The sequence below is a fragment of the Carcharodon carcharias genome, chromosome 34 (assembly GCF_017639515.1).
Source record: "Carcharodon carcharias isolate sCarCar2 chromosome 34, sCarCar2.pri, whole genome shotgun sequence".
Taxonomy (NCBI): Eukaryota; Metazoa; Chordata; class Chondrichthyes; order Lamniformes; family Lamnidae; genus Carcharodon; species Carcharodon carcharias.
The window spans coordinates 20,382,407-20,410,102 of NC_054500.1; the positions used below are offsets into that span (position 1 = coordinate 20,382,407).

At 46.0% G+C, this 27,696-nt stretch overlaps 1 protein-coding gene across 1 annotated transcript; it reads right to left on the reverse strand.

The window, feature by feature from the left end:
- Nucleotides 1-8,686: 8,686 nt before the first annotated feature.
- Nucleotides 8,687-27,160, reverse strand: LOC121272485 (proteasome subunit alpha type-6-like). The gene is made up of 7 exons (XM_041179085.1): nucleotides 27,021-27,160; nucleotides 20,457-20,551; nucleotides 17,313-17,394; nucleotides 16,074-16,229; nucleotides 14,184-14,362; nucleotides 10,846-10,940; nucleotides 8,687-9,027 (listed from the first exon to the last, which is right to left on the reverse strand). Exons 1-7 carry the CDS (start codon nucleotides 27,094-27,096, stop codon nucleotides 8,970-8,972), a joined length of 741 nt encoding a protein of 246 aa, XP_041035019.1. The 5' UTR covers nucleotides 27,097-27,160; the 3' UTR covers nucleotides 8,687-8,969.
- Nucleotides 27,161-27,696: the final 536 nt, after the last annotated feature.

A 27,696-nucleotide genomic window follows, 5' to 3' on the forward strand; every position in this document is an offset into this window, starting at 1 on the left:
AGCTGCCTCCTGGAACTGCTGCAGTCCGTGTGGTGCTGTTCGGTGCGGGGGCGGGGGAGAAGAGTTGCAGGATTTTGACCCAGTGTCAATGAAGGAACAGTGATATACTGTAGTTCCAAGTTAGGATGGTGTGTAACTTGGAGAGAAACTTGCAGGTGGTGGTGGTCCCATGAGCCTGCTGCCCTTGTCTCTCTAGGTGGTAGAGGGTGTGGGTTTGGATGGAGCTGGTGAAGGAGGTTTGGTGAGTTGCTGCAGTGCATGTTGTAGATGGTAGATATTGCTATCACTGTGGACTGGTGATGTCAATCGCATATAAATAAAATCACATTTTGAATTGCCTAAGTGAAGACCATGTTCACTCATTTTTAATAATGAATGCAGGAGATGTGAAAAGAAAACAAAAGTGTTGGGAATACACAGCAGGCCTCAGCACCTGGAGTAAAGACCCTTTGGATTGAGCCCTTTGTCACAAGTTCTATGTAATTCAGTTCCCAATTTTGGTCGTGATTCTATGGACAGGTGTAGAGGCAGAGCCAGGACCTTCCCCACTCTACCACCAAGCCAGGGGATCAATGAAGAGTAGCTGGGCCTGCCAGGAACAGCACCAGGCATACCTAAAAATGCGGTTCAACCTGGTAAAGGAGGACTACTTATGTGCCAAACAGCATAAGCAGCAAGTGGTAGAGCTAAGCAATTCCGCAGCCAACAGATCAGCACGGATTAGCTCTGCAGTCCTGCCATCTCCAGTCATGAATGGTGGAGGAGGAGGCTTCACAAATATCCCCATCCTCAATGGAGGAGCCCAGCACAGCAGTGCAAAAGATAAGGCGGAAGCATTTGCTACAATCTTCAGCCAGAAGTGCCGAGTGGATGATCCATCTCAGCCTCCACTGGCCGAGTTGTCAGTCTTCAGCCAATTCAATTCACTCCATGTGATTTCAAGAAACAGCTGAAGGCATTGAATACTGCAAAGGCTATGGGCCCTGACAATATTCTGGCAATCGTACTAAAGACTTGTGCTCCAGAACTTGCCGTGCCCCTAGATGAGCTGTTCTAGTATAGCTACAGCAATGTGGAATATTGCCAAGGTATGTCCTGTACACAAAAATTAAGACAAATTCAACCTGGCCAATTACCACCCCATCAGTCTACCCTCAATCATCAGTAAAGTGATGGAAGGGGTCATCAACAGTGCTATCAAGCGGCACTTACTTAGCAACAACCTGCGCACTCATGCTCAGTTTGGGTTCCGTCAGGGTCATAGCTTCTGACCTCATTACATTCTTGGTTCAAACATGGACAAAAGAGCTGAATTCCAGAGGTGAGGTGAGAGTGATTGCCCTTGACATCAAGGAGCTGTGGCAAAACTGGAGTCAATGGGAATCGGGGAAAACTCTCTGCTGGCTGGAGTCATGCCTAGCACGACAGAAGACAGTTGTGGCTATTGGAGGTCAATCATCTCAGTTACAAGACATCACTGCAGGAGTTCCTCAGGGTAGTATCCTAGGCCCAACCATATTCAGCTGCTTCATCAATGACCTTCTATCATAAGGTGAGAAGTGAGGATATTCGCTGATAATTGCACAATGTTCAGCATCATTCGCGACTCCTCAAATATTGAAGCAGTCCATGTCCAAATGCAGCAAGGCCTGGACAATATCCAGGCTTGGGCTGACAAGTGGCAAGTAACATTTGTGCCACACAAGTGCCAGACAATGACCACTTCCAACAAGAGAGAATCTAACCATCTCCCCTTGACATTCAAAGGTATTACCATCGCTGAATCCCCTACTATCAAAATCCTGGTGGGTTACCATTGACCAGAAACTGAACTGGACTCGTCATATAAATACTGTGGCTACATGAGCAGTTCAGAGGCTAGGAATCCCGTGGTGAGTAACTCATCTGAGTGCCCAAAGCCTGCCCTCCATCTACAAGGCACAAGCCAGGAGTGTGATGGAATCTCTTCACTTGTCTGGATGAGTGCAGTTCCAACAACACTCAGGAAGCTTGATGCCATCCAGAACAAAGCAGCCTGCTTGATTGGCACCCCTTCCACAAACATTCACTCCCTCCACTACTGACGCACAGTGGCAGCAGTGTGCACCATCTACAAGATGCACTGCAGAAACTCACCAAAGCTCCTCAGGCAGCACCTCCCAAACCCACAACCACTACCATCTAGAAGGACAAGGGCAGCAGATAGATGGGAACACCACCAGCTGGAAGCTCCCTTCCAAGCCACTCACCATTCTGACTTGGAAATATATCGCAGTTCCTTCCCTGTCACTGGTTCAAAATCCTGGAACTCCCTTCCTAACAGCACAGAGTGGGTTTACCTACACCACAGGGACAGCAGCGGTTCAAGAAGGCAGCTCACCATCACCTTCTCAAGGGCAATTAGGGATGGGCAATGAACACTGGCCAAGTCAGCAACGCTGACATCCCATAAATGAATACAAAAAAAGTGATCATTGGGTGGAGTGCGTGCTGACAGTAAGGTCAACTGCCCAACAAACCTTTTTTGGATATAGCAGCAACGTACGCTGGAGGTGAACAATGGCGCTGGGGGAGACAGAAGGAAGAGTTAATGTCCTCAGAGAAGAACAGGCCTTGGACATGGAAGAGCAGCTTTAGTTCCCTGATTTGGGAGATGGAAACCATAAATGCTGGGCCACTGTTTGGTTCCAGCCATGACTATGTTGAGCTGTCATTCAGTTAGTAATGGTCAGCAGTGAAGTCTTAGGTTACAACTGAAGTGTATTGTACCTGCAGAATTATAGATCCTGTATTAAAGGTTGACTACACAAAAAGCTACTTCATTGGCCGTAAAAAGCACTTTCAGATGTCCTCAGGTCAAGAAGAGCATTATATAAGTCCAAGCCTTCCCTTAAAGTTACTGAGGGGGTAGAATTTTACCTTCCCCCAATGGCGGGTTTGTAGTCCTAAAATTTCTCGGACGGCCTTCCCATTGGGTTCCCACCTGCCCCGACCTCCACAATTTTATGCTTAGATGGGCGAGGCCTTGCATCAATTGAAGTCCTTAAATGCCCAATTATTGACCATTTATGGGCCGCTTCCTGCCTAGCCTCAGTTTTCAGGCTGACGGGTGGTAGTAGGTGGGGGGGGTGCCCAAAAATGAATCATGTTCAGGCCTCTGGTTAGAAGTGGGGGTTGGGGGGAGGTCTCCAACAACAGGCCCCTTTCAACAGTGGGCGCCCCCACTCATAAGGTCTCAACCTTGCAGAGGCACCCTCCCAGCCTCTCTACCAACACCCCCATCCGTTTCTGCCCTCTCACCCTGGGCCTCATGTCTGCGCCCTGCCCTGAGATCCCCACACCTACCTGGTCTTGGACTCCTGGGACTTGGGCTCTGGGGGCTGCATGCAGTCCCAGACCTGACCACTGCAGCATCTGGTACTGCAGGGACTAGAGGCGATTGAGAGACGCAAGTCAGGTCTCCAGCCAGTTAACGCTTGTTGGCGTGTGAATTGGCTGTGGGGCAGGCAGTAATGGCAGGGATGTGTTCTCTTCCAACTTTTTGGATGACGGGAAGAGAAACCTCGCCATCCTAAAAGTCCTGGCCATGATTCACTAAGACTGTTGGGGGGATGTTTAATAGAATGTGCTCCTCCTGATGACTATGGATCAAGCGTATATGCTAGGATGTGAGGAGATGACGAAAGGCTCCAGAAGTGGGGCACTTCAGCTAACACTCATGCAAGTTAGATCTTTGTTTCTCTGCCCATTATATTTTCTTCTCTTTGGAACATTGCTTCTGCAAAACCTTGGAGCTCTTGGGGAGCAGCAACATGCATTTACTGGACTAAAACATCCCAAGGTGCCACACAGGACTGTTGCCAAACCAAATTCGACTGCAAGGTACCTTAGGAGTTATTAGGGCAGATGACCAAAAGCTTGGTCAAAGAGATAGGTTTTAAGAAGTGTCTTAAAGAAGGATAGAGAGGCGGAGAAGTTAAGGGAAGGAATTCCCAGAGCTTAGGGCCCAGGCAGCTGAAGGCACAGCTAACACTGGTGGAGAGAGTAAAATTGGAGATGCTCAAGAGGACCTCGGAGTGTTGTGGGCTGAAGAAGATCATAGACATAGGGAGGGGCAAGGTGTTTGAAAGCAAGAATTTTAAAATTGAGGGCTTGCTTAACTGGGAGCCAATGTTGGTCAGCAAGCACATGGCTGGATAAGGGCAGCAGAGTTTTGGTTGAGCTTAAGTTTACAGAGGGTGAAAGATGGCTGACCTGGATTTAATTGGGAAAGTCAAGTTTAGAAGTGACAGTAGAGAGAGAAGGAGAAGCTTATCAAGCTTTATATAACATTTTAAAGTCGTGCATTTCATCACATGGATTTTTGAAGCTCCAGTAATAGTTAGTTTGTCCTTTCAGCATCTCCAGTGGCAGAAGGATGTAATTACAGCGTGACTAGTCTACATAGGTAGTTGCCATTCTATACGGAATTAGAAAGTTATAATGGAAAAAGTTGACTGTTGATAACTATCAATGATAAAAACTGACATTTGCACATAACCTCAGCTTAATACTATGCAGCAGAACTGAAGGAATGCTGCACTGTCTTTCAAGTGAGTCGTTAAACCAAGGCTCTGCTCTCTCAGTTTGATATAAAATAACCCACAGCACTACTGTAAAAAGAGCAAGGCCCTTCTCCTGGTGTGCTGACTAACAGTAATCCCTCATCAAACAGATTATCTGGTCACTGCTGTTTGTGGGAGCTTGCTGTGTGCAAATTGGCATTTTCTGCATTACAACAATGGCCGTACTTCAAAAAGCACCAAATTGGCTGGAAAGCGCTTTGAGACATCCCAAAGTTGTGAAGGACGCTATAAAAATGCAAATCTTATTTCTTTTAATGTTTGAAATGTGTTTAAAGTGCAGCTGGATGCTGGGCTGGGGATGAGTCAGTGCCGTAGGGGGATGAGCTTACTGGGCTCCACCTCATTTTCCTGTTAAGTATTTAAAGATTCAGATTTCAGAAATTTCAGTCACAGCTGGATTACACTGCAGTTGATAAAAACTGGAACTTCCACTTGGTAATTTCATAACAGTAACTTGGCTCAACCCATTACTCAACATCTTCAGCGAAATCAAGAATTCCAAGTCATTTAATTAATAATTCTGGTGACTAGTCATTTAAGTGAATACTTTCTTTCTCCAACTCAAATTAGTTATGTTGTCAATTATACCACCCAAATCCAAACTGACTCCTACACTTGTGACTTGTGCAGATGACAGCAAGTTTAATTACGTGAAACCACACGCATCTCTTTTAAAATATAATCGATCGAGGTAACCATGAGATCACCCAAAGAAAAATAGCTGAAATTAATTGCGTTTAATCACTGACTGACAGCTCCCAAAGGCATGCAGGACATTCTTGTGAAAGGGTAAATTTACTAAACAAGAATAGTTACGTTTCAGCTAATTATTGCCTGCTCCCTTTGCTTTGTCCAGTTTGGAAGGGTGTGGTGGTCCTCTGTTCCTGTGGGAAATTCCCTTGACTATTCATTCCATAAAGTATTTTAGTTCTATCAGTTGTATTTTGTGTCACTTCAGTTTTTGTTTCCAACACAAAATTCTTTCATGGGGTATGGGCATTGCTGACCATGGTTACAGGTGTATGACTTCTGAAGGTGGATGATTTGCTTCAGAAAGCTATATTCACCTTTGAGCCTCCAAGCCCCTAGTAATACTCTGTCTAGTTGCTACTCGTTTTTTGGGTAATGCATGCAGTGAACAGTAAAGTGGGTGTTGGTCAGCTTAGATGGTTAAAGTGTGATGCAGAATAATGCCAACTGCATGAGATCAATCCCTGTACCGGTTCTGGCAGTTCATGGAGGTCTGCCTCTTTGCCTAGCCCCACACTGGTGCCCCTCAAGCTGTATAAACTACTTGTCTCTCTCTAATGGAGAGAGATGCGATGGCCCTTTGTGGACTGGCTAATTACCAGCCAATATATGGGAATAAAAGCTTGAACTGTTCTCCCCCACTCACAGTTCTCTCCTCTCTTGAAAGCAGTGATTTCCAGATGCCCAATTCCAAGGGTCTTGCATTGACTGCTTATCCATCCACTTAAACATCCCCCCCACCCCTGGATTATGGCTTTGGTATATACCATCCTAGTCAATTGCTAAGGCTTCTTCAACAGCATCTTCCAAACCAAAGACTTCTAACACTTAGAAGAACAAGGGCAGCAGGTGCATGTAAATGCTACTACCTCTAAAGTTCCCTCCAAGTCATAAACACACACACAATCACAACTTGGGCATATGTCAGCATTCCTTCACCATTCCTCCTCCTCCTCCATGAGCCATGCCCTTACAGGGTGTTGGCAACCATAGACCTCCATTGGATTGGTCTGTGGTTATGCTTGGCAAAGTACTGCAGTGGTTTGTCATTGTTGTCTATATTATGGCTGACCAGGAAACTCTCAAGCTCTTACTGCCTGCCATCAGGCATTTTGGAAGGATTTACAGGCTGATAATCAACCTGTTTGGCCATGTTATGATCACAATATCCTTAGCCATCAACTCCTGAGGTGGGACTTGAACCCAGAGCTTCTGGTCCAGAGGTGGGGACGCTACTGCTGCCCCACGAGATGCCTCCTCCTCCTCCTCCTCCATCATCGCTGGATCAAAATTCTGGAACTCCCTATGTTGATGTCATTTTGGGAGCACCTTCACCACACAGACTGCAGCAGTTCAAGAAGTTCCACAATCTCCTCAAATTCAATGAGGAACCGAGAGCAATCAAAGCAGTGTTTGCTAATGATGCTGCATCCTGACAATGAACATAAGAGAAAGTGCCTTGGCCAGTGTTCATGTGTGAACCAAAACTTTAAAGGGGTTAGTTTATTTTTGAGTATCTGCTGGTGGCAGCACGTGCTTGAAAATGACCCCAAGCATCGCAGGATTGTAGAGAGTTAAGGCAGCCCATTCCTAACCTCACTAAACCTCAATAAACATGCACTTTCCACCTGGTACTGAGCAGCAATCAGGACTAACAATCCGAGTTGATAATTTAAGGCTCACTCAGCAAAATGCCCCACCTCTGCCCTGCCTGAGAGCCTCCAATTCAACACAGACTGGGTGTTGAACTTGGGACTGCTGCTCTGTACACCTATTGCTATACTGGGTAATTCATGCACCGAGACCTCAAAGGAAGTTGCCGTGTCCATGGCAATGCCTCATACAATTAGATTTGACTTGCCAACCAATCAGCACCCTTTCCTCCTGTAGTATAAATTGTCGTGAGCATTTGGAATTTGGCATTCTTGTGTTTGTCCTGATGAATGCAAGACGAAAAGCTTTGGCAACATGTCTCTCTTTTCAGCAAGATTCAAGCTTCAAACTGTTAAATTGCTTCAGTGTAGCAGAGAGATTTTCCTAAAATGTACTTTGTGCCCTTTCACATCCAGCTGGAACCTCCCACACCATTCAAAAGTGGATGGCCATATCGCCAGAGCTTTCACCTACTGGAAGGTCAGCCGATGGTGTGTAGATGACTTAAGATGACTCTACGTTCTCTCTAGTCTTGTGAGGAAGCCTTAGCTAAGTGTTTGAAGCCTTAGCTCAGTGTCTGATTAATCCTTGGAGCAAAGGTGTAAATTTAGGGCACCCTATGCAAACAGATCCCCCACATCTTCCTTCAAAACAAAACAGCAATTCAAAATAAAAACAAAGATACCTGGAAAAACTCAGCAGGTCTGACAGCATCTGCAGAGAGGAACACAGTTGATGTTTCAAGGCCGTATGACACGGACTCGAAATGTCAACTGTGTTCCTCTCCGCAGATGCTGTCAGACCTGCTGAGTTTTTCCAGGTATCTTTGTTTTTGTTCTAGATTTGCATCATCCGCAGTATTTTACTCTTAGCAATTCAAAATAATCTGGACACCACATCAGGTTAACACCCAACCGCGAGACAAGAGGACAACGATTCGAACTGATAAAAAGCAAGTTGAGGACAGATGGACAACTACTTACACATTTTTGGCTCTACTCTATAGGAAAGATAATGAGGCAATACAGCTCCAATTTACTCATCACCTGCCTGGTTTGGGGAAAGGCAAATTTGAATACAAATTGGCATCTTGTGAGGAATAAGAGCACCTTTCACAACCTCAGAAACATCTCAAAGCACTTTACTGCCGGTGAAGTAATTTTGAAGTGTTGTCACTGTTGTAAAGGAGGAAATGTGGGCAGCCAATTTGCGCACAGCAAGCCCCCACAAATAGAAATGTGATAACGTCCCGCTAAAGGTCTTTGTGAAGTTGGTTGAGGGGTAAATGTTGGCCAAGGCACTGGGGATAAGTCCCCTGCTCCTCTTCAAAAAAGTGCCATGGGATGTTTTACATCCGACTCGGACGGTAGAAAACAGCCTCATTTTAACACCTCATCCAAAAGCCATCACCTCCCTCAGTACTACTTCGGGGTGTCAGCCTGAATTCCTGTGCTCAAGTCTCTGGAGTAAACTTGAACCCACAGCCTTCTGACTCAGAGGTAAGCATCCTCACCACTGAGCCAGACGTTAAGTATATTACTATAAATATTAAACATATTGTATGTTTAAAATGCTTAGGTTTATTAATGGACCATGAACAATCTTGAACAATTAATCTTTTTAAATGATTAAAATGAGAGCCCAAAGCAGCTTATTTGCATATTAATTCCCATTTTTATTATGAGCTGTGCTGAGTATTGTATCCATTGGACATCAATTCTTCCCTTACAAAAGTTACAGCAAACATTTTTTGAATTGCTAGGACTTTTATACCCAAACGGAGTCTTAAGTGGGTTAAAAGAATGAGGAATGGAGGATTTTTTTTAACATCCTGACCTAATTTCCTTTCTTCAAGGGCAAATCTCCCCGGATTTGTCTTCCTACTTTCCTAAGTTCATAGAGTTTTGTTTCAATGCAGTTTTCTTGTGATCGATGAAGGAGTTATTCTCTCTCTGCAATGTCCACTAGATGCTTTTCAATCTCTGTCTCACAGAGGCTCCTGTGAAGAAAAGTAAGGGAGAATTTCGGGGTTATGATAAAAATGCCACCTCCATCACAGCTGCAGTGACGATGAAACCTTCACTCCCCGTCCCCACTCCAAATGAATGTCTCTACTTGTGGGTGAATCCAAAACCAGGGGTTATAAATGTAGTATAAGGGTCTGGTATATACAGGGTTCATGTGGGACTGAGTATAGTATCGCCCACACAGTGATGTACGAAGGCACATGACCCAGACCTAGGGTCAGTGTGGTGTTGGGTCAAAGACGTGTTAAGATCTAGACATGGAGATAGCTCCTTGCCTGTACCCTTTACTGTATATATGTTTTTAGTTACAAGTCCTCAATAAAGATTTGTTGTTAACACTCAGAGGACCATGAAGACTTCCTTAACAGATATGTTCTGTAACCAACACCATTACATTTAGGTTTACAAGAATGTTGCCAGGGTTACGAGGAGAGATTGGATAGATTGGGGTTATTTTCCTTAGAACAAAGAAGGCTGAGAGGTGACTTGATTGAGGTGTACAAAATTATGAGGGGAATAGATAGAGTGGACAGGATAAAATTGTTTCCCTTGGTGGAGAATTCTAGAACCAGGGGACATAGATTCAAGATAAGTGGCAGAAGGTGTAGGGGGGACATGAGGAAGAACTTTTTTACACAGAGGATAGTGGGTGTCTGGAATTCACTGCCCAAGTTGGTGGTAGAGGCAGCAACTCTAAACTCTTTTAAAAAGTATCTGGATCTGCACCTTAAGTGCTGTAAGCTGCAGGGCTATGGGCCGGCTGCAGGAAGGTGGGATTAGAAAGGGCACCTGGGTGTCCTCGGGCTGGCATGGACAAGATGGGCCGAATGGCCTCCTTCTGTGCTGTAACTATTCTATGGTTCTATGGTTCTACGACAATAAAAATAAGCTAGTCACTGATAAATCCAATCTGAATTCAGGAGAAGCTTCTTTGCCCAGAGACTGGTTCTGTCTAATTCAGCCTTGAATATACTCAATGACCCAGCCTCTGCTATTCTCTGGGGAAGGGACTTCCAAAGGCCAATGCCCCTCTGAGAGAAGAAATTCCTCCTCAGCTCTGTCTTAAAAGGGAGACCCCTTATTTTGAAATTGCTGAAACTATGCCCCCTCGTTCTAGATTCCCCCCACATCCTCTCAGCATCTACCTTGTTCAACTCCTTCAGAAATCTTATCTGCTTCACTAAGAGCATCTCTCATTCTTCTAAATTCCAATGAGAACAACGCCCTTCATCCCAGGAATCAGCTCAGCGAACTTCCTCCGAGCTGCCTCCAATGCAATGTCCCTTCTTTAAGTAAAGAGACCAAAACTTGTAGAGGGTTCAATTGCGAGGAAAGGTTGCCTAGATTACATGTGTTTTCTGACATGTATAGAAGATTAAGGGATGATCTATTTAAGATGTTTAAGGCAATTAAAGGATTTAATTGGGTAGATGAAGAAATTATTTCCTCTGGTGGGGCAGGGTCCAGAACAAGAGGACAGAACCTTAAAATGAGAGCCAGACCATTCAGGGGTGATGTCAGGAAGCATTTTGTCACACAAAGGATAGTGGAAATCTGTAACTCTCTCTCTCCCAAAAGAGTTGATGAGTCCAGGTGTCAATTGAAAATTTCAAAACTGAGATTTATATATTTTGTCAGGTTAGGGGATTAGACTAAAGGTTATGGAACCAAGGCAGACACAGGGCCAGCCAACATCTATTTTAATGGTGGAACAGGCTTGAGGGACCAAATGGCCTCCTCTGTTCCCATACAACTCTCCATTTCCGACTCATTCAAAAGGTTCTACAGACCTGAACTTGGGATTGTCCACAGTGACCACCCCAACCTCTATCTCCTTGGCTTTCATGTCATGCGCCAAGACAGTGGACAGACAGGAAATAGCGAGCTGCGGGAGAAAAAAGAGGAAACATCTAAACTTAAGACAACAACATATTTTTACAAAGGATTCAGGGTTTGGCAAGGACCTTCTCAGAAAAACATATTGCATTTGTCTAGTGACTTTAAAGCAGTAAAACCCTTCAAGGCACCTCCCAGGTGTGTTATCTGACAGAATTTGACACCGAGACCCATTAGGAGATTTTAGCTCAGGTGAACAAAAGCCCAGTCAAAGATGCAAGTTTTAAGGAGCGTCATAAAGGAGAGAGAAATAGAGAGGTGGCACAATGTTCCACCGGTCCCAGAGGTGCTGCGAGTGAATAGTGAGTGATCGCTTACTGCTTTACAACACAGTAAGAGGAAAGCCACATGGAGGCTAAGGCACCTCTATGTGTCAGCTGTAGCTCAGTGGGTAGCATTCTTGCCTCTACATCAGAAGGTTGTAGGATCAAGTCCCACACCAGAAACTTGAGCCCACAATCCAGGCTGATACTCCCATGCAGTACTGAGGGAGCGCTGGACTGTCAGAGGTACTGTCTTTCAGATGAGGTATTAAACCGGGGCCTGGCCTATCCTCCCAGGTGGATGTCTCCTGTGGATGCTATTTCAAAGAAGAGGAGGGGGGAGTTCTCCCTAGGTATCCTGGGCCAATATTTATCCCTGAACCAACATCATTAAAAAAGATGATCTGGGCATTATCACATTGCTTCTTCTGGGAGCTTAATATGTGCAAACTGCCTGCTGTATTTCCTGCACTATGACAATGAAGACACTTGAAACAAACTACATCATTGGCTATAAAGATATTTGGGACAACCTGAGATTGTGAAAAGCGCTATAAAAATGCATAGTGCTTCTTTCTTCTGAACCCAAGTATGCCCGGGCGGGTGGATGCCACGTTCACTGACATCAGGGGAGATAGGTACTCATGAAGTTCCCATTGGCCTTGTCACTTTGACTGTGCTTGTGGTTCATTCAGCTTCCTCACGCTGGCCACCTCTGAAGTTCATTCTGGTTACCTCCCTTGGGGACGCAGTGAGAATGTTCTCCAATTAAAACAGAAACTCTCTTTGAGTAATGAAGAACCCTGACAACTTTTGCCAAAGTGCTCAGCTACTCAAATAACCGCTACAAAAATGACTTGCGGGAATTTTTCCTTTGCATGATTAGTATTGAAAAGGTTGCGTGGCAAGGGTTGGTGAATGCGGTGTCATTTAGAGCTCAGCCTGAAACGATCCACCTCCCCTCACCCTTGCCGCCTCCCCCTGCTGCCCCATCAGTCCTGGGTGATCCCTAGCCATTGGCTTACAAACATCCAAGCTTCCTGGCCCATGTCACACTCACTCTGATTTACACACATGCAGGGGGCAACATCAGGCCCCAGTGCCAACATGTTCCAAAGCCATGCCAACGTGGATCACCTAGACTCATGCATGAAGCATGGCTGAGGCTACCAGAAGGTTTACCACAGCCCATGGAAGCAAAGCCCAGAATCGGTCAGTGAGAAACATGGCTGATTTTTGTCCCCTCGACTCTACCACCCTCTGCATAGCCCAGAATCATTGAATATATCTCTTTCACTGCCACTATATTTGAGGTTGTTATTGTTGTTCACTAACAACAACTTATATTTCTATAGCGCCTTTAACATATTGAAACGTCTCAAGGCGCTTCACTGGAGCACATTAAAAAAAAAATGACCCTGAGCCACATCAGGAGATATCAGGTCAGATGACCAAAAGCTTGGTCATAGAGGTAGGTTTTAAGGAGTGTCTTAAAGGAGGAAAGCGAGGTAGAGAGTTGGAGAGGTTTAAGGAGGAAATTCCAGAGCTTGAGGCCCAGGCAATTGAAAGCACGGTGACCAATGGTGGAGCGATTAAAATTGGGGGTGGTCAAAAGGCCAGCATTAGAAGAGTACGGATAGCTTGGGAGGTTGTCAGAGGGAGTTTAGGATAGTTTGAAGAACTATACCTGGGGCCTTTCTACACAGTGTGATTCAGTTACATGACCCACAACAACCTCCATGGAAACAGAGCTCATCAAAACAGATTTAAGGGAGAGTGGAGTTGAGGCAGAAGATCAGCCATGATCGTATTGAATGGCGGAGCAGGCTCAATGGGCTGAGTGCTCTACTCCAGCTACTTTTCTGTTTATGCTAATGATTTGGAGACAAGATCCCACTACAGAATCTAAGTCCAGTTAATGAAATAAGTCTGAAATAAAAAGCTAGTCTCGGTAATCGTGACCATGAAACCACCGGATTGTCATAAAAACCCATCTGGTTCACTAATGTGCAGGAAATTCGCCAACCTTACCTAGTCTGGCCCTATGTGTGACTCCGGACTCACAGCAACAGGGCTGGCTCTTCACTGCCCTTCGAAATGTCCTAGCAAGCCACTCAGTTGTACCAAACTGCTACCTCAGAGGATTGCAATGGTTTAAGAACGCGACTCACCCTTCTGAAGGGCATTTGGAGATGGCCATAAATGTTGGCCTGACCATTGACACTCACATTGTGTGAACGAAAATAAAAAAATTTTTTTTAAAAATTCTGTCCCCTAAAAAGAAATTCTAAAAGACTCATTTGTAACCCTAAAATAAATCTGGAACCATATATCTAGCTCTTTAAAAAAATTCCTAATATGCTTCTTCTTCTTCTTAGGCAGTCCCTGAGAAGGGAGGGTGATTTGCTTCCACTCTGGTTCGATGGGTCCTGAGTTGGCTGATAAGTCCAATGTGTGAACTGCAGACTCTGCCCCCTGTGGGGCAGGTGGCACTTGAAGGGCTGGGCAGATGGTTTGTTTGGGAGTTTGTGCGCTCCCCTCCAACGCCTCTGGTGGAGACTCTCAATGTGCTCAGTGTCCTCTCCTGAACCAGCTTCCTCCATTTTGGTCGGTCACAAGACAGGGACTCCCATGAGTCAGATGGGATGTGTGACCTCTTCAGGGATGCTTTGAGGACATCCCTAAGGTGTTTCCAGTGCCCTCCTGGGAGTCTCCTGCTCTGACCGAGTTGAGCAGTAGCTTCGGGAGTCTGGTGTCAGGCATACGAGTGGCATTTCCCACCCAGCAGATCTGGTTTTGAGTGATTAGTGCCTTGACACTGGGCAAATCGGCCTAATATGCACATATATGTTTGTTGATAAAACCCTAAAACACACACAGTTGTCCCCCAAAAAAGCTACATACCTGACCCCCTAAATACATTAAAAGGGTCAAAGTTCAACAAACCAGATAAGGAAATTTCTGTTTACCTCTATTGTGGCCTTGTAAGTCAGGTCTGGCTTCTTTTTAATCTTCTTCTCCAAGTAACTGTTGGCTTCAACTTGTTTGACCCCTGCGCTGGTGGCCTTGAACCCACAGTAGTAACCAGCAGGGTCGGACTTGTACAGCTGGGGTCCGCGTTCGTCATCAATTGCTAACATGATCATACCTGTAGAATAAAGACGGGGATGAGGCAGGTTTGACACACTCCTGACGCACGGATTTGGCTTCTCTATGCCGGCAGGGTTGCCAGCTCTCATTATTCCCGGAGGTTTCACTATATGACCTGCCCCCTCGAGCACTCCCACCGTTGAGTCCATTCTGTGGGCTTTGCTACCTTCCCATGGCTAATTAGAAAGCAATCTACCTGTTACCCAGGTAGATCAAGCTTCACCACCAACATTGCTATAACGTGCAAATGAGAGTGTTCAAAGATACTTTTTACTCCGCGAAAGTTTGCAATGTGGAACTCGCTACCACAGGAAGTGGTTGAGGGCTATTGGCTTAATTGCCTTCAAAGGAAGCTAGAAAAATACATGAGAGAAAAGGGGATAGAAAGACGCTGAAAGGCTGAGATGAAGTTGTTGGAACAGGAGGAGGCTCATGTGGGATATAAACAGCACAGGCTAGATGGACCGAATGGCCTATTTCACAACAGGACAATCTTGGAGGGTCATCAACCCTGGGTGTCAGGGGTGTGACTTTGCCATCGCTGTCCTTGGCTGGTTGACTTTCTAATCTTGGTTGTGTCAGGTTATTTACATTACAGCAGTCAACCATACTTCAATTAGATGTAAACTGCTTTGGGGGCATTCAGTGGTCTTGAAAGGTGCTATATAAATGCAAATCAGTCTTTCTTGATTTTCCCTCCTCCTCTGCCTTGGCAGATCCCCACATGGACCTTCACCAGGTCCAGGTCGGGAGTAAAAAATGCTTGGGAATAAACTCGCTGCAGTTCCAAGACTGTATTGTCTTATAAGGGTATTAGGAGTTAGGGAACCAAGGCAGGGATATGGAGTCAGATTATGGAGCCATGATCGAATGGAAAGAAGGGAACAGACATGAGGGGTTGATGGGTCTTATCCTGTTCCGATGTTGCACTGTAGGAAAAATAACAGCATTACAAATACCTGATTTCACAGAATCATAAAGGAGTACAGAACACAAGGAGGCCTTTCAGCCCATCGATCCTATGCTGGCTCTTTTGGGGGTCAATCCAGTCAGTCCTACAATCCACACCCAATCCACTCTTTCCCCTCACATCTGCAATTTCTTTTCTCCTTCAGGTGTTTATCCAATTTCCTTTTGAAGGTTATCACTGAATGTGTTTTTGCCACTCCTTCAGGCAGCTCACTCCAGATCCTAACAAGTCGGGGTGTGAAAAATGATTTTTCAGAGTACAGACTGTACTCAATTAGCCCGTGCTTGCAAAACCCAAAACAAAACGTCTACTGTTAGATGTGATTCTACGATTGGACAGCACTTACTGAACAAACCTAACTGTGCTAATAGCTACACTAACAACCAATTTACTATAATCAAATGATCTCATAATGTGGCTCATTTACACTTGCTAGAAGAAACACATTCATACACAAGGACCTGTTCTCTACAAACAAAAGGAATATGTTCAAGCCTTGCACCTTTTTTGAATTAACCAGGAGCCTGGGGAACCAATAGTTCCCTGTTGAATTCTCCAGGACAACATCTTGGCCAATCAGAGTCAACTTGCCAAATAATCAGCGCCTTCTCTCCTGTAGTATAAACGGTTGTGATCGTTTAAAATTTGGCATTCTTGCGTTTGTCCTGATGAGTGCAAGGGAAAAAGCTTCAGCAGCATGTCTCTCTTTTCAGGAATACAAGAAATGATTTGTACTTACAACATCCCAAAGGCCTCATTTCTGCATTCTGAGTGTAAACCTGGGAGATGTTGGCCATCCGCTTGCATAACATGTCCATCGGGATGTCATATCCATACTTGTACTTCCACTTGCTAGCTTCATAGCGAGCTCTCTGAACCTGAGAGTGGCAATCCGCTAGTTACATTGGGCAACAGAAATGGGAGAGGGGGGTTGTGAAAAGTGAGGGAAAGAGTTACATTAAGAAACATAAGAACATAAGAAACAGGTGCAGGAGGAGGCCATTCAGCCCTCTCTCCGTGCCTGCTCCACTATTCAACACAATCACAGCTGACCTTCTACCTCAACTTCAACTTCCCACACTACCCCCATATCCCTTCATTCCCTTAGTATCCAAAAATCTATCAACAGCTTTCTTGAAAATACTCGACAAACGAGCATCCGCAGCTCTCCAGACTGGGGAATTTCCAAGATTCACAGCCCTCTGAGTGAAGAAATTTCTCCTTATCCTAATCCAAAGTGGCCAACCCCTTATCCTGAGATTGTGACCCCATGTTCTAGATTCCCCAGTCTGCAGGAAACATCCTCCCAGCATCTACACTGTCAAGCCCTTAAGCTTTTTTATTTCTTTCACAGGATGTGGGAAGCTGCTGGCCAGGCCAGCATTTATTGCCCATCTCTAATTGCCCATGAGAAGGTGGTGGTGAGCCCCCATCTTGAACCGCTGCAGTCCGTGTGGTGTAGGTACACCCACAGTGCTGTTAGGGAGGGGGGGTTCCAGAATTTTGACCCAGCGACAGTGAAGGAACGGCGATATATTTCCAAGTCAGGATGGTGAGTGGTTTGGAGGGGAACTTGCAGGTGGTGATGTTCCCACTCGTCTGCTGCCCTTGTCCTTCTAGATGGTAGAGATCACGGGTTAGGAAGGTGCTGTCGAAGGAGCCTTGGTGAATTCCTGCAGCGCGTCTTGTAGCTGGTACATACACTGCTGCTACTGTGCGTCAGCATTGGAGGGAATGAATGTTTAAGGTGGTGGATGGAGTGCCAATCAAGCGGGTGCTTTGCCCTGAATGGTGTTGAGCTTCTTGAATGTTGTGGGAGCTGCACTCATCCAGGCAAGTGGGGGAGTATCCCATCACACTCCTGACTTGTGTCCTGTAGATGATAGACAGGCTTTGGGGAGTCAGGAGGTTTTAAGAGTTGTGTTAAGCAAGTGTTATTTGGGAGTCAAGTGTAAACAAGGAATACAAAATGGCTCACCTAGCAGACCAGTCATGACACAGCCGATCTTGTCTGTCAGTCGATAAATGTTTGTGACTGTGCTAGCATCAATGAGCTTGTCCTGAAAAACCAGCAATGACCTAAATTACATGAAATACTGCAGAAGCTGGAAATTTGAAATATAAACAGGAAATACTGGAAACACTCAGCAGGTCTGGTGGCGTCTCTGGAGAGACAAACAGGGTAAATGTTTCAAAGCAATGATCTTTCATTAGAATTGGAGAAAAATATCATCGACTCAAAACATTAACCCTTGTTTCTTCCTCCACAGATGCTGCCAGACCTGCTTAGTATTTGCAGCAATTTCTACATGACAATACTGGATTCACAGAATCAGCCAGTGAGGGAATCTCTTCGAGTATTATTTTAAGGGACAGATGTAATACCCCGACCTAATATTCCCTCTAATTACTCTTTGTTTGTACATGTTCTGTTTGTTGTACTGTATAGTAAATTAATATCGGACGTTAAGAATAAGATTATATTTAAAACTTGCCAGTCGACAGCCTGTGACATTGTTCACAGTCAGCGACCCATAACTTCTGATCTCCGCCAGGGGGTTGTGGGGCTCATACTCGGAGGTACCCCAATGATGCCCTGGGGGATCGGCCCCGGAAGTAAGGTTTGCACAGCAATTGCCTGGGAAGTTCAAGCTTCTGTTGGGCAATTGCCCTGCACTGGGAGCCATTTGAACCTCTGACTTAAATTGCAAACTTTGGATGGTTCCAACAGTCTCACAGCAATAGTTAACCAGAAAAAGTTAGAAGAATTAAAACTGCTTCTAACTCCTGGGTAACTATACGACTGACCCAACCCAACACTCCACAGGGCCCCCCAACTTTCCCCACACCCCACCCAACAACCCTCCTCCACTCCTCCCCAACTACCCTCCACTCCTCCCCAACTACCCTCCACTCCTCCCCGACTACCCCCACCCCTCCCCACTACCCTCCCCCACCCCTTACGACTATCCCTCTCCCCCATCTATCCCCCACCACTCTCGACTGCCCTCCCCCCATCAACCATCCACAGGGCCCCCCAACTTTCCCCACACCCCACCCAACAACCCTCCTCCATTCCTCCCCAACTACCCTCCACTCCTCCCCGACTACCCCCACCCCTCCCCACTACCCTCCCCCACCCCTTACGACTATCCCTCTCCCCCATCTATCCCCCACCACTCTCGACTGCCCTCCCCCCATCAATCATCCACAGGGCCCCCCAACTTTCCCCACACCCCACCCAACAACCCTCCTCCATTCCTCCCCAACTACCCTCCACTCCTCCCCGACTACCCCCCACCCCACTACCCTCCCCCACCTCTTACGACTATCCCTCTCTTCCATCTATCCCCCACCACTCTCGACCGCCCTCCCCACCCCCGCCAACTATCCACAGTGCCCCCCAACTTTCCCCACACCCCACCCGCCAACCCTCCTCCCTGACTCCCCCCACCCCTAACGACTACCTCTTGCCCCCCAACTATCTCCCACTCACGACTGCCCCCCCCCCAACAATGCCAACCATCCACGGGAACCCCACCCGCTCCTGACTATCCCCCAGCCCCCCGCTGACTGCCATCCCCTCCCACGGTTCTCCCAACCCCCGACTAACCCCCCCTGACTGCCTTCCCCAACCTCCTGACAGCACTTCTTGGCCCCAGACTGCCCTCCCCACACGCCCCCCCACCTCACAACTAGACCCTCACCCCCACTCCTGACCACCTGCCGGACACCCCCCACCCCTTGACCACCTGAACCCTCTGACCGACCACCCCACAACTTAACACCCCCCCACTGACCACCTGACCTCACCACTGACCACCTGACCCCTGACATGACCACCCCTCCGACTACCTGACCCCCCAAATGACCACCCCCTACTAACCACCTGCCCCTCCCCCAACCGACCCTATCCCCCCACCCCCCAATCCTACCCACTTACCTTACTCACTTACCTTCTCTCTGGCTTCTCAAAGTGGCTGGCTCTTTAAACCTATCTGCTTTACTGCAGCTAGTGCCATAAACAAGGGGGCGTGTCTTCCTTACCTTCGACTCGTCTGTCCTTGACTGAAGACCTGAGGAACCTGTTGCAGCGCACCTACCTCACCTATGCTGGGTCAGAAGTTCAGGTGAGAAAGGTGCGGCTATATTTCAGCATAAGTAACTAGGAGAGGAGTGGGAATCCGACTGTGACTCCCTGTCCACGAAAGTTACAGCCCTGCCTGTGACATTGTTCATAGTCAGCTGATTAATCCACATCTTTTTATGTACTAGCTGTTGGCAGAGTTGGGAGTGAGTGCTCCAGAGCGCCAGCTGGTGGCCAGCCACACAGTGACGTTGACATAGCAAAACTGAATGAGAAATGTTGACGGTAGCAATCTACAACTGGTTAATTTTTCAAGCAGATTGCAGTCAAAAGAAACTAAGGTTTGTGCCCTTGGACAGAGTTTGTAGAAAGAACAAACTTGCATTTATATTGCACCCTTCACATCCTCAAGGCTGCTGAAAGTAGCTCTTAGCCAAAGAATTGTTTTGCAGTGCAGTTACTATTGATATTTAAGAAAGCACAGCAGCCAACTTACGCACAGCAAGTTTTTATAAACGCTAAAAGAATTGATTATCATCTAGGCTTAACCATGACGAATGACCATAAAGGTGAGGTATCATATGGGTGCCCCTCATTTTTGTGTTTCAATCTCTTTCCTCTCCCTATCACTGCAACCTCCTCAGCCCACATCATTCTGTTTTTTCCAACTCTAGCTTTCTCTAGCATCGGTCCTCTTGCTTCCCCCAACCAATGGTAGCCATGTTTTCAGTCACCTTGGTACAAACCCTGGTATCCCCTCACTAAATCCTTATGTCGATCTCTCCTCCTTTAAAGGCTCTCCTTGAAATCCATGTTTTGACCAAGCTTTTGGTCTCCCCTCCTGATAATCCTCTGGCGCACTGTTGGGTTTTGTCCGGCTACAGCTCTGGTGAAGCACTTAGGGGATGTTCACGTAAGGAACGCTACATAAATGCAAGTTGTTGTTGTGCACATGGAAGTGGACTCCAGCAAGAGTCAGCGACACGGAGGGAGAGAGAGAGAGAGAGAGAGAGCATAAAATATGTCTGTACTCACCGCCACTTTCTTCTGTGTCACGACAACAACCGAATCCTTCCCTCTCAAGGCCACTGTCGTGAGGCCACTCTGGTTTATAGCTTTGAAGGCATACTCTGCAAAGAGCAAAATAGCTCGGTTCGTCAGTACGAAACCTATCCACGAGTAAGATGTCAGGAACAAGGCCAGGGAAGAAAAGAGGGACCAGCATCCACAGCGGCCATTTCAGATCCTGTGTCATGGAGCAGTAGACACTTCGACAACCCAATTTTTGGGGTTTTAATCCTCACCTTTTCCTTCATGCTAAACCGTGACCTGAGCCAGAGAAAGATGTTGTATGACTGTAGAGTTCCTGCTGCCTTTAGGATTGGTCCATGCTAACCAAAGGGTAATGTCCCACCGCAAACACTGGTGGCCAAACTAAAATGGGTCCTGGGACCTTACTTAGAGTCCTCGAGTCGTTTACGACACAGAAGGAGGCCATTCAGCCCACCAAGTCCATGACAGCTCTCTGTAGAGCAATCCAGTCAGTCCTATTCCTCCGTTCTATCCCCGTAGCCCTGCAAGTTTATTTCCTTCAAGTGTCCATCCCATTTCTTTTTGGAATCATTCATCATCTCCGCTTCTATCACCCTCATTAGGCAGCAAGTTCCAGCTCGTTGCCACTCGCTGCATGAACAAGTTCTTCCTCACCTCCTCCTGCTTCTCTTGCCCAAACACTTTAACACTCCTCCTTATTTATCTTGAGCTCTTTCTAGTAAGCTGGTTACTAACGAAGGAAAGATTGTGTTCATATCACATCTTTCATGACCTCAGGATGTCCCAAAGTGCTTTATGGCCAATTATGTACATTTAAAGCGTGGTCACTATTGTCATATAGGAAACACAGCAGCCAGTTTGCACACAGCAAGATCCCACAAACAGCAATGCGATAATGACCAAATAACCTGTTTTTGTGATGTTGATTGAGGAATAAATGTTGGCCAGGACACCAGAGAGAACTCCCCTGCTCTTCTTCAAATAAACCATGGGACCTTTTCCATCCACTTCAGAGGGCAGATGGGACCTTTGTTTTAATGTTTCACACCAAAGGACGGAACCTCTGACAGTGCAGCACTCCCTTAGTAACTGTGCTGGGTGTGTTAGCCTGGATTTTTTCAGTAAGAAACCTTCTGAGTAAGCCATATATAGACAATTTCAGAGCTTCATATATCAGGTTGACAGAGATCTCATCAGAAAACAACAACTTATATTTATATAGTGCCTTTCACGTAATGAAACGTCCCAAGGTGCTTCACAGCAGCATTATTAAACAAAGCATGACACCAAGCCTTGTAAAGAGGCTTTAGGTCAGACGCCCAAAAGCTTGGTCAAAGAGGTAGGTTTTAGCGTCTTAAAGGATGAAAGTGAAGTAGAGAGGCAGAGAGGAGTAAGGAGGGAGTTCCAGAGCTAGGGGCCCAGGCAGCTGAAGGCACGGCCGCCAATGGTGGAGTGTTTAAAATTGAGGATGTTCAAGAGGCCAGAATTAGAGGAGTGCAGAGATCTCGCAGGGTTGTAGGGCTGGAGGAGGTTACCAGAGATAGGGAGGGGTAAGGCCATGGAGGGTTTTGTGAGCAAGGATTAAAATTTTAAAATCACAGTGTTGCTTAACCACGAGCCAATGTAGATCAGTGAACATAGGAGCTGGTGAAAAGGGGCTTGGTGCGAGGTAGACCAGGGGCAGCAGAGTTTTGGATAACCTCTAGTTTACGTAGGGTAGAATGTGGGAGCCCAGCCTGCAGGAGTGTGTTGGAATAGTCATGTCGGTAGCAAAAGTAAGAATTAGGGTTTCAGCAGCAGATGAGCTGAGGCAGGGACGGAGTCAGACAATGCTACAGGGGCGAAAATCGGCAGTCTTAGTAATGGCATGGGATATGTGATTGAAAACTCATCTCAAGGTCAAAAGACAAGCACACATCAACAGTACAAATAGTATAAAAACAAAAAACTGCGGATGCTGGAAATCCAAAACAAGAACAGAATTACCTGGAAAAACTCAGCTGGTCTGGCAGCATTGGCGGAGAAGAAAAGAGTTGACCTTTCGAGTCCTCATGACCCTTCAACAGAACTGAGTGAATCTTAGGAAAGGGGTGAAATATAAGCTGGTTTAAGGTGGGGAGGTGGGGTGGGTTGGGTGGGGGGAGAGAAGTGGAGGGGGGTGGTGTGGTTGTAGGGACACGCAAGCAGTTATAGGAGCAGATAATCAAAAGATGTCACGGACAAAAGAACAAAAGAACACATAGGTGTTGAAGCTGGTGATATTATCTAAACGAATGTGCTAATTAAGAATGGATGATAGGGCACTCAAGGTATAGCTCTAGTGGGGGTGGGGTGGAAAGGCTAGCAGGGCATAAAAGATTTAAAAATAATGGAAGTAGGTGGGAAAAGAAAAATCTATAAAAATTATTGGAAAAAACAAAAGGAAGGGGGAAGAAACAGAAAGGGGGTGGGGCTGGAGGAGGGAGTTCAAGATCTAAAGTTGTTGAATTCAATATTCAGTCCGGAAGGCTGTAAAGTGCCTAGTCGGAAGATGAGGTGCTGTTCCTCCAGTTTGCGCTGGGCTTCACTGGAACAATGCAGCAAGCCAAGGACAGACATGCGGGCAAGAGAGCAGGGTGGAGTGTTAAAATGGCAAGTGACAGGGAGGTTTGGGTCATTCTTGCGGACAGACTGCAGGTGTTCTGCAATGCGGTCACCCAGTTTACGTTTGGTCTCTCCAATGTAGAGGAGACCACACAAATTAGCCTTGTGAGTCAATGCACAATGTTATACCGAAGAAGGTATTTAGCTAGTATTCTAGACATCCCGTTCTGAACAATCCTGAAGATTTTCAGACAGCATTGTTGCCATGATGGAACTTTACACTATCCAATTGCATTACAGAGGCTATCTCTGTAACCTCTGTAACCAAGTACAAATAATATGTTTGATCAGGAGATTACTGAGATAGGAAGGGTTGTTTGGGTAGAGGAGGTTGCAGGCATAGTAAGGGTTGTAGGGGCTGGAGGAGGTTACAGAGATAGGAAGGGTTGTAGGGGCTGGAGGAGGTTACAGAGATAGGAAGGGTTGTAGGGGCTGGAGGAGGTTGCAGACATAGGGAGCATTGTAGGGGCTGGAGGAGGTTACTGAGATAGGAAGGCTTGTAGGGGCTGGAGGAGGTTACAAAGATAGGAAGGGTTGTAGGGGCTGGAGGAGGTTACAGAGATAGGAAGGGTTGTAGGGGCTGGAGGAGGTTACAGAGATAGGAAGGGTTGTAGGGGCTGGAGGAGGTTGCAGACATAGGGAGCATTGTAGGGGCTGGAGGAGGTTACTGAGATAGGAAGGCTTGTAGGGGCTGGAGGAGGTTACAAAGATAGGAAGGGTTGTAGGGGCTGGAGGAGGTTACAGAGAAAGCAAGAATTGTAGGGCTGGAGGAGGTTACAAAGATAGGAAGGGTTGTAGGGGCTGGAGGAGGTTACAGAGATAGGAAAGGTTGTAGGGGCTGGAGGAGGTTACAGAGATAGGAAGGGTTGTAGGGGCTGGAGGAGGTTACAGAGATAGGAAGGGTTGTAGGGGCTGGAGGAGGTTACAGAGAAAGGGAGGGTTGTAGAGCTGGTGGAGGTTACAGAGAAAGGGAGGGTTGTAGGGCTGGAGGAGGTTACAGAGATAGGAAGGGTTGTAGGGGCTGGAGGAGGTTACAGAGATAGCCTCTGTAATGCAATTGGATAGTGTAAAGTTCCATCATGGCAACAATGCTGTCTGAAAATCATCATGATTGTTCAGAACGGGATGTCTAGAATATTAGTTAAATACCTTCTTCGGTATAACATTGTGCATTGACTCACAAGGCTAATCCCAATAATTAACTTGTGGGAGCGTCTCCCAAGAACAATCTTCACACCAATACAGTGCCCCTCTGTCCATAAAACTTTGGTATTTTGAATCAGAGATTCCCCTCCCAAGGTGCAGGTACACATATACTTGTGGAGATTGCCTAAGGAGCTGGTGCAATAATAGTGTTTATCACAAGGTCCGGTGCAAAGATTAGGGATGTCAATTGCTTATAAAAATTAATCACAATTAATCAATTGTTTAAAAGTTTTAATCTCGGTTAATCCAGCTTTTAATCACATATTTATTTGATCCCAATGTTGCCAGTGATGTTATTTATTTGCCTGTTGGCTTTCTGTTATTGTTCTGGCAGCCATGTTTGTGTCTGTTTGGTCTATTTGTCTTTTTGTTGACCTTGACCTCAGTGTGGCCAAGGGTCTCACTCCCCCCTACCTACTCCAGCCCTCCCTATTTCTGTAACGTCCTCCGGCCCCTACAACCCTTCCTATTTTTGTCACCTCCTCCAGCCCTACAACCCTCTATATCTCTGTGACCTCCTCCAGCCCCTACAACCCTTCCTATCTCTATATCCTCCTCCAGCCCCTGCAACCCTTCCTATCTCTGTAACCTCCTCCAGCCCTACAACTCTCCATATCTCTGTAACCTCCTCCAGCCCCTACAACCCTTCCTATCTTTGTAACTTCCTCCAGCCCTACAACCCTCCCCATCTCTGTAACCTCCTCCAGCCCCTACAACCCTTTCTATCTTTGTAACCTCCTCCAGCCCTACAACCCTCCCTATCTCTGTAACCTCCTCCAGCCCTACAACCCTCCCTATGCCTGCAACCTCCTCCAGCCAAACAATCCTTCCTATCTCAGTAATCTCTTCCAGCCCCTACAACCCTCCCCATCTCTGTAACCTCCTCCAGCTCTATGACGCTCCCTATGCCTGTAACCTTCTCCAGCCCCTACAACCCTCTGAGATCTCTGCAATCCTCCAATGCTGGGAAAATGCGCTTCCCCAATTTTTTCCAACATTGTCGGCCATGCCTTCAGCTGCCTAGCTCTATACACTGGAATTCTCTCCCTAACACTCTCCATCTTTCCCCTTAAGATGCCCTTTAAATAACTTTTATCATCTCTTCCTCACGTGGTCCAGAGTTAAATTGTATCTAATCGCACTGCTGGAAGTCCCTTGAAAGAGAGACTTGCATTAATATAGCACCTTCCACAACCTCAGGACATCCCCAAGTACTTTTGAACCAATGAAGTACTTTTTGAAGCATTAATGTTGTAATATACGAAAGGCAGCTGCCAATTTGTGCACAGCCAGCTCCCACAAACAGAAATATGTCAGTGATCAGATCATCTGTATCTGGGATGTTGACTGAGGGATCTCCATTTGACATCTCATCTGAAAGACGGCACTTTGACAGTGCTGCACTCCCTCAGTGCTGGAGTAGAGTGTCGGTCTATACTTTTGAGCAAGTCCTGAAGTGAGACTTGAACGCCAAGCCTTTGGCTCAGGAGCAAGAATGCTACCTATGGAGAATATGAATATTCTGAGGCTGACAATATGAATATATGTAGGTTTTAGAATATCCCAATCATTTTCTCCTTGGTTTTTGATCACAGCAGAGGGTGTTCATCTTCAAAGTCCCTGGAGACTGCAGGACAATCCTGGAGGGTTGGCGACCCTCAACCTGAGGTGAGGATTCAAGGAAGACATTGACTATACTTTCTATGCAAAATTTCAAAATCGGCCTGATGGGAATGGTGATAAAGGTTCGGCCATTAAAAATGGGGGTGATCATGAGTTGGTTCCAAGTCACAAGAACACAAGAATTAGGAGTAGGGGGTAGGCCATTCGGCCCCTCAAGCTTTCACCATTTGATACCATCATGGCTGACCTGATTGTGGCCTCAACTCCACTTTCCTGTCTGCCCCCCTCATCAATCAAAATTCGAACCAACTCAGCCTTGAATGCACAACAGCCCAGTCTCCACTGCTCTCTGCGGAAGAGAATTCCACAGACTAGGGGACCCTCTGAGAGAGAAAAAAAATTCTCCACATCTCCGTCTTAAATGGGAGACCCCTTATTTTTAATCTGTGTCCCCTAGTTCTAGATTCCACAACCAGGGGAAACATCGTCTCAGCATCCACCCTGTCAATCACTTCAGGATCTGATTATGTTTCAATAAGATCACCTCTCATTGCTCTAAACTCCCAACCTGCTGAGTCAGTAGTCTCCTTCAAGAAAGCCCCCATTTTAAGAGGAGTGGCTGAGATTAATCACTGAGTAACTACAATTCCCTAAACTTGATCGAATGTAGGATTTCCAATTTTACTCATTGGCTAAACGAAAATTATGATTTAGCAACACGTTAATGAAGATAAGAACCTGGCTAAAAGATGGTTTGAATTTTTTTTTATACCTGATTGAATGAATTAAACCTGTTAATGAGCGTCTGTAGCTAAAAAAAAGTTCATACGTCTTTAAGAAAAAACCTGCATATATAAATGGACAGAAAATAGTGAAACGAAAGCAAGTGTCAATCAACTGAGATCCCGCCCCTTCCTTGCACTGATTGGATGATGCAATGTGATTGACAGGCTTCTCTCTCCTGTCATTGAGCAATCCGACTGTCAATCACAGGGCCAATTACATTGATGGATTAATTGCAATACAAACTTTAGCCCAAAGTTGTGGAGGGGGATGAAGTTGCAAATTACTGACCGACTTGGTAGAGTCTCCCCTCGGGTGAAAAGATAGTGATGTGACGGTCAAAGCCAGCACTGGAGCCTCGGCTCATCCTTAAAGCGACACCCGGACAGAAATGAAGATGTGTCTTACTTTTACTTTCAATTTCAGAAACAAAAGACACACACACACACACAAACCACCAAACCAGGAAATAATCTGCTTGGTAGGACTTCAATCTCCTAGCTCTTTGCAAAATACAAAATCAGTTTTAACCTCTGGGTCTAAAGTTGAAAAGCCCCTTAAACCTTGGGGTACTTTGCAGCAGTTTGATACATTAGTGCCCATTTCAGAGGCAGTTAAAGAAAGATTTGCATTTATATAGCACCTGACATCCCAAAATGCTTTACAGCCGATGAAGTACTCCTTAAAGTATGGTCAAGGTTATTGATGAATACTTTGGTTTTATTTATGCAAATTTGCACCTGAAATATAGGCCTTTTGTATTCCTGTTGATCTATAGTATCCCACTCTCTAATTTTAAAGAAATTAAAGTATGGTCAATAATGCAGGAAACATGACAGCCAATTTGCACACAGCAAGCTCCCACAAACAGCAATGTGATGATTTGCAGATAATCTTTTTAGCGATGTTGACTGAGGGATAAGTATTGACCAGGTCACCAGGGAGAACTCCCCTACTCTGCTCTGAA

Bases quoted from the DNA above. Each gene is read 5' to 3' on its own strand.
- LOC121272485 (XM_041179085.1), bottom strand. From the start codon at position 27,096: ATGAGCCGAGGCTCCAGTGCTGGCTTTGACCGTCACATCACTATCTTT. The intron at 20,552-27,020 runs GTCAGTAATTTG...TGCTCTTTGCAG, and splicing joins GGGGAGACTCTACCAAGTCG to AGTATGCCTTCAAAGCTATA. The intron at 10,941-14,183 runs GTAAACAGAAAT...TTTCTCCCGCAG, and splicing joins CTTACAAGGCCACAATAGAG to CTCGCTATTTCCTGTCTGTC.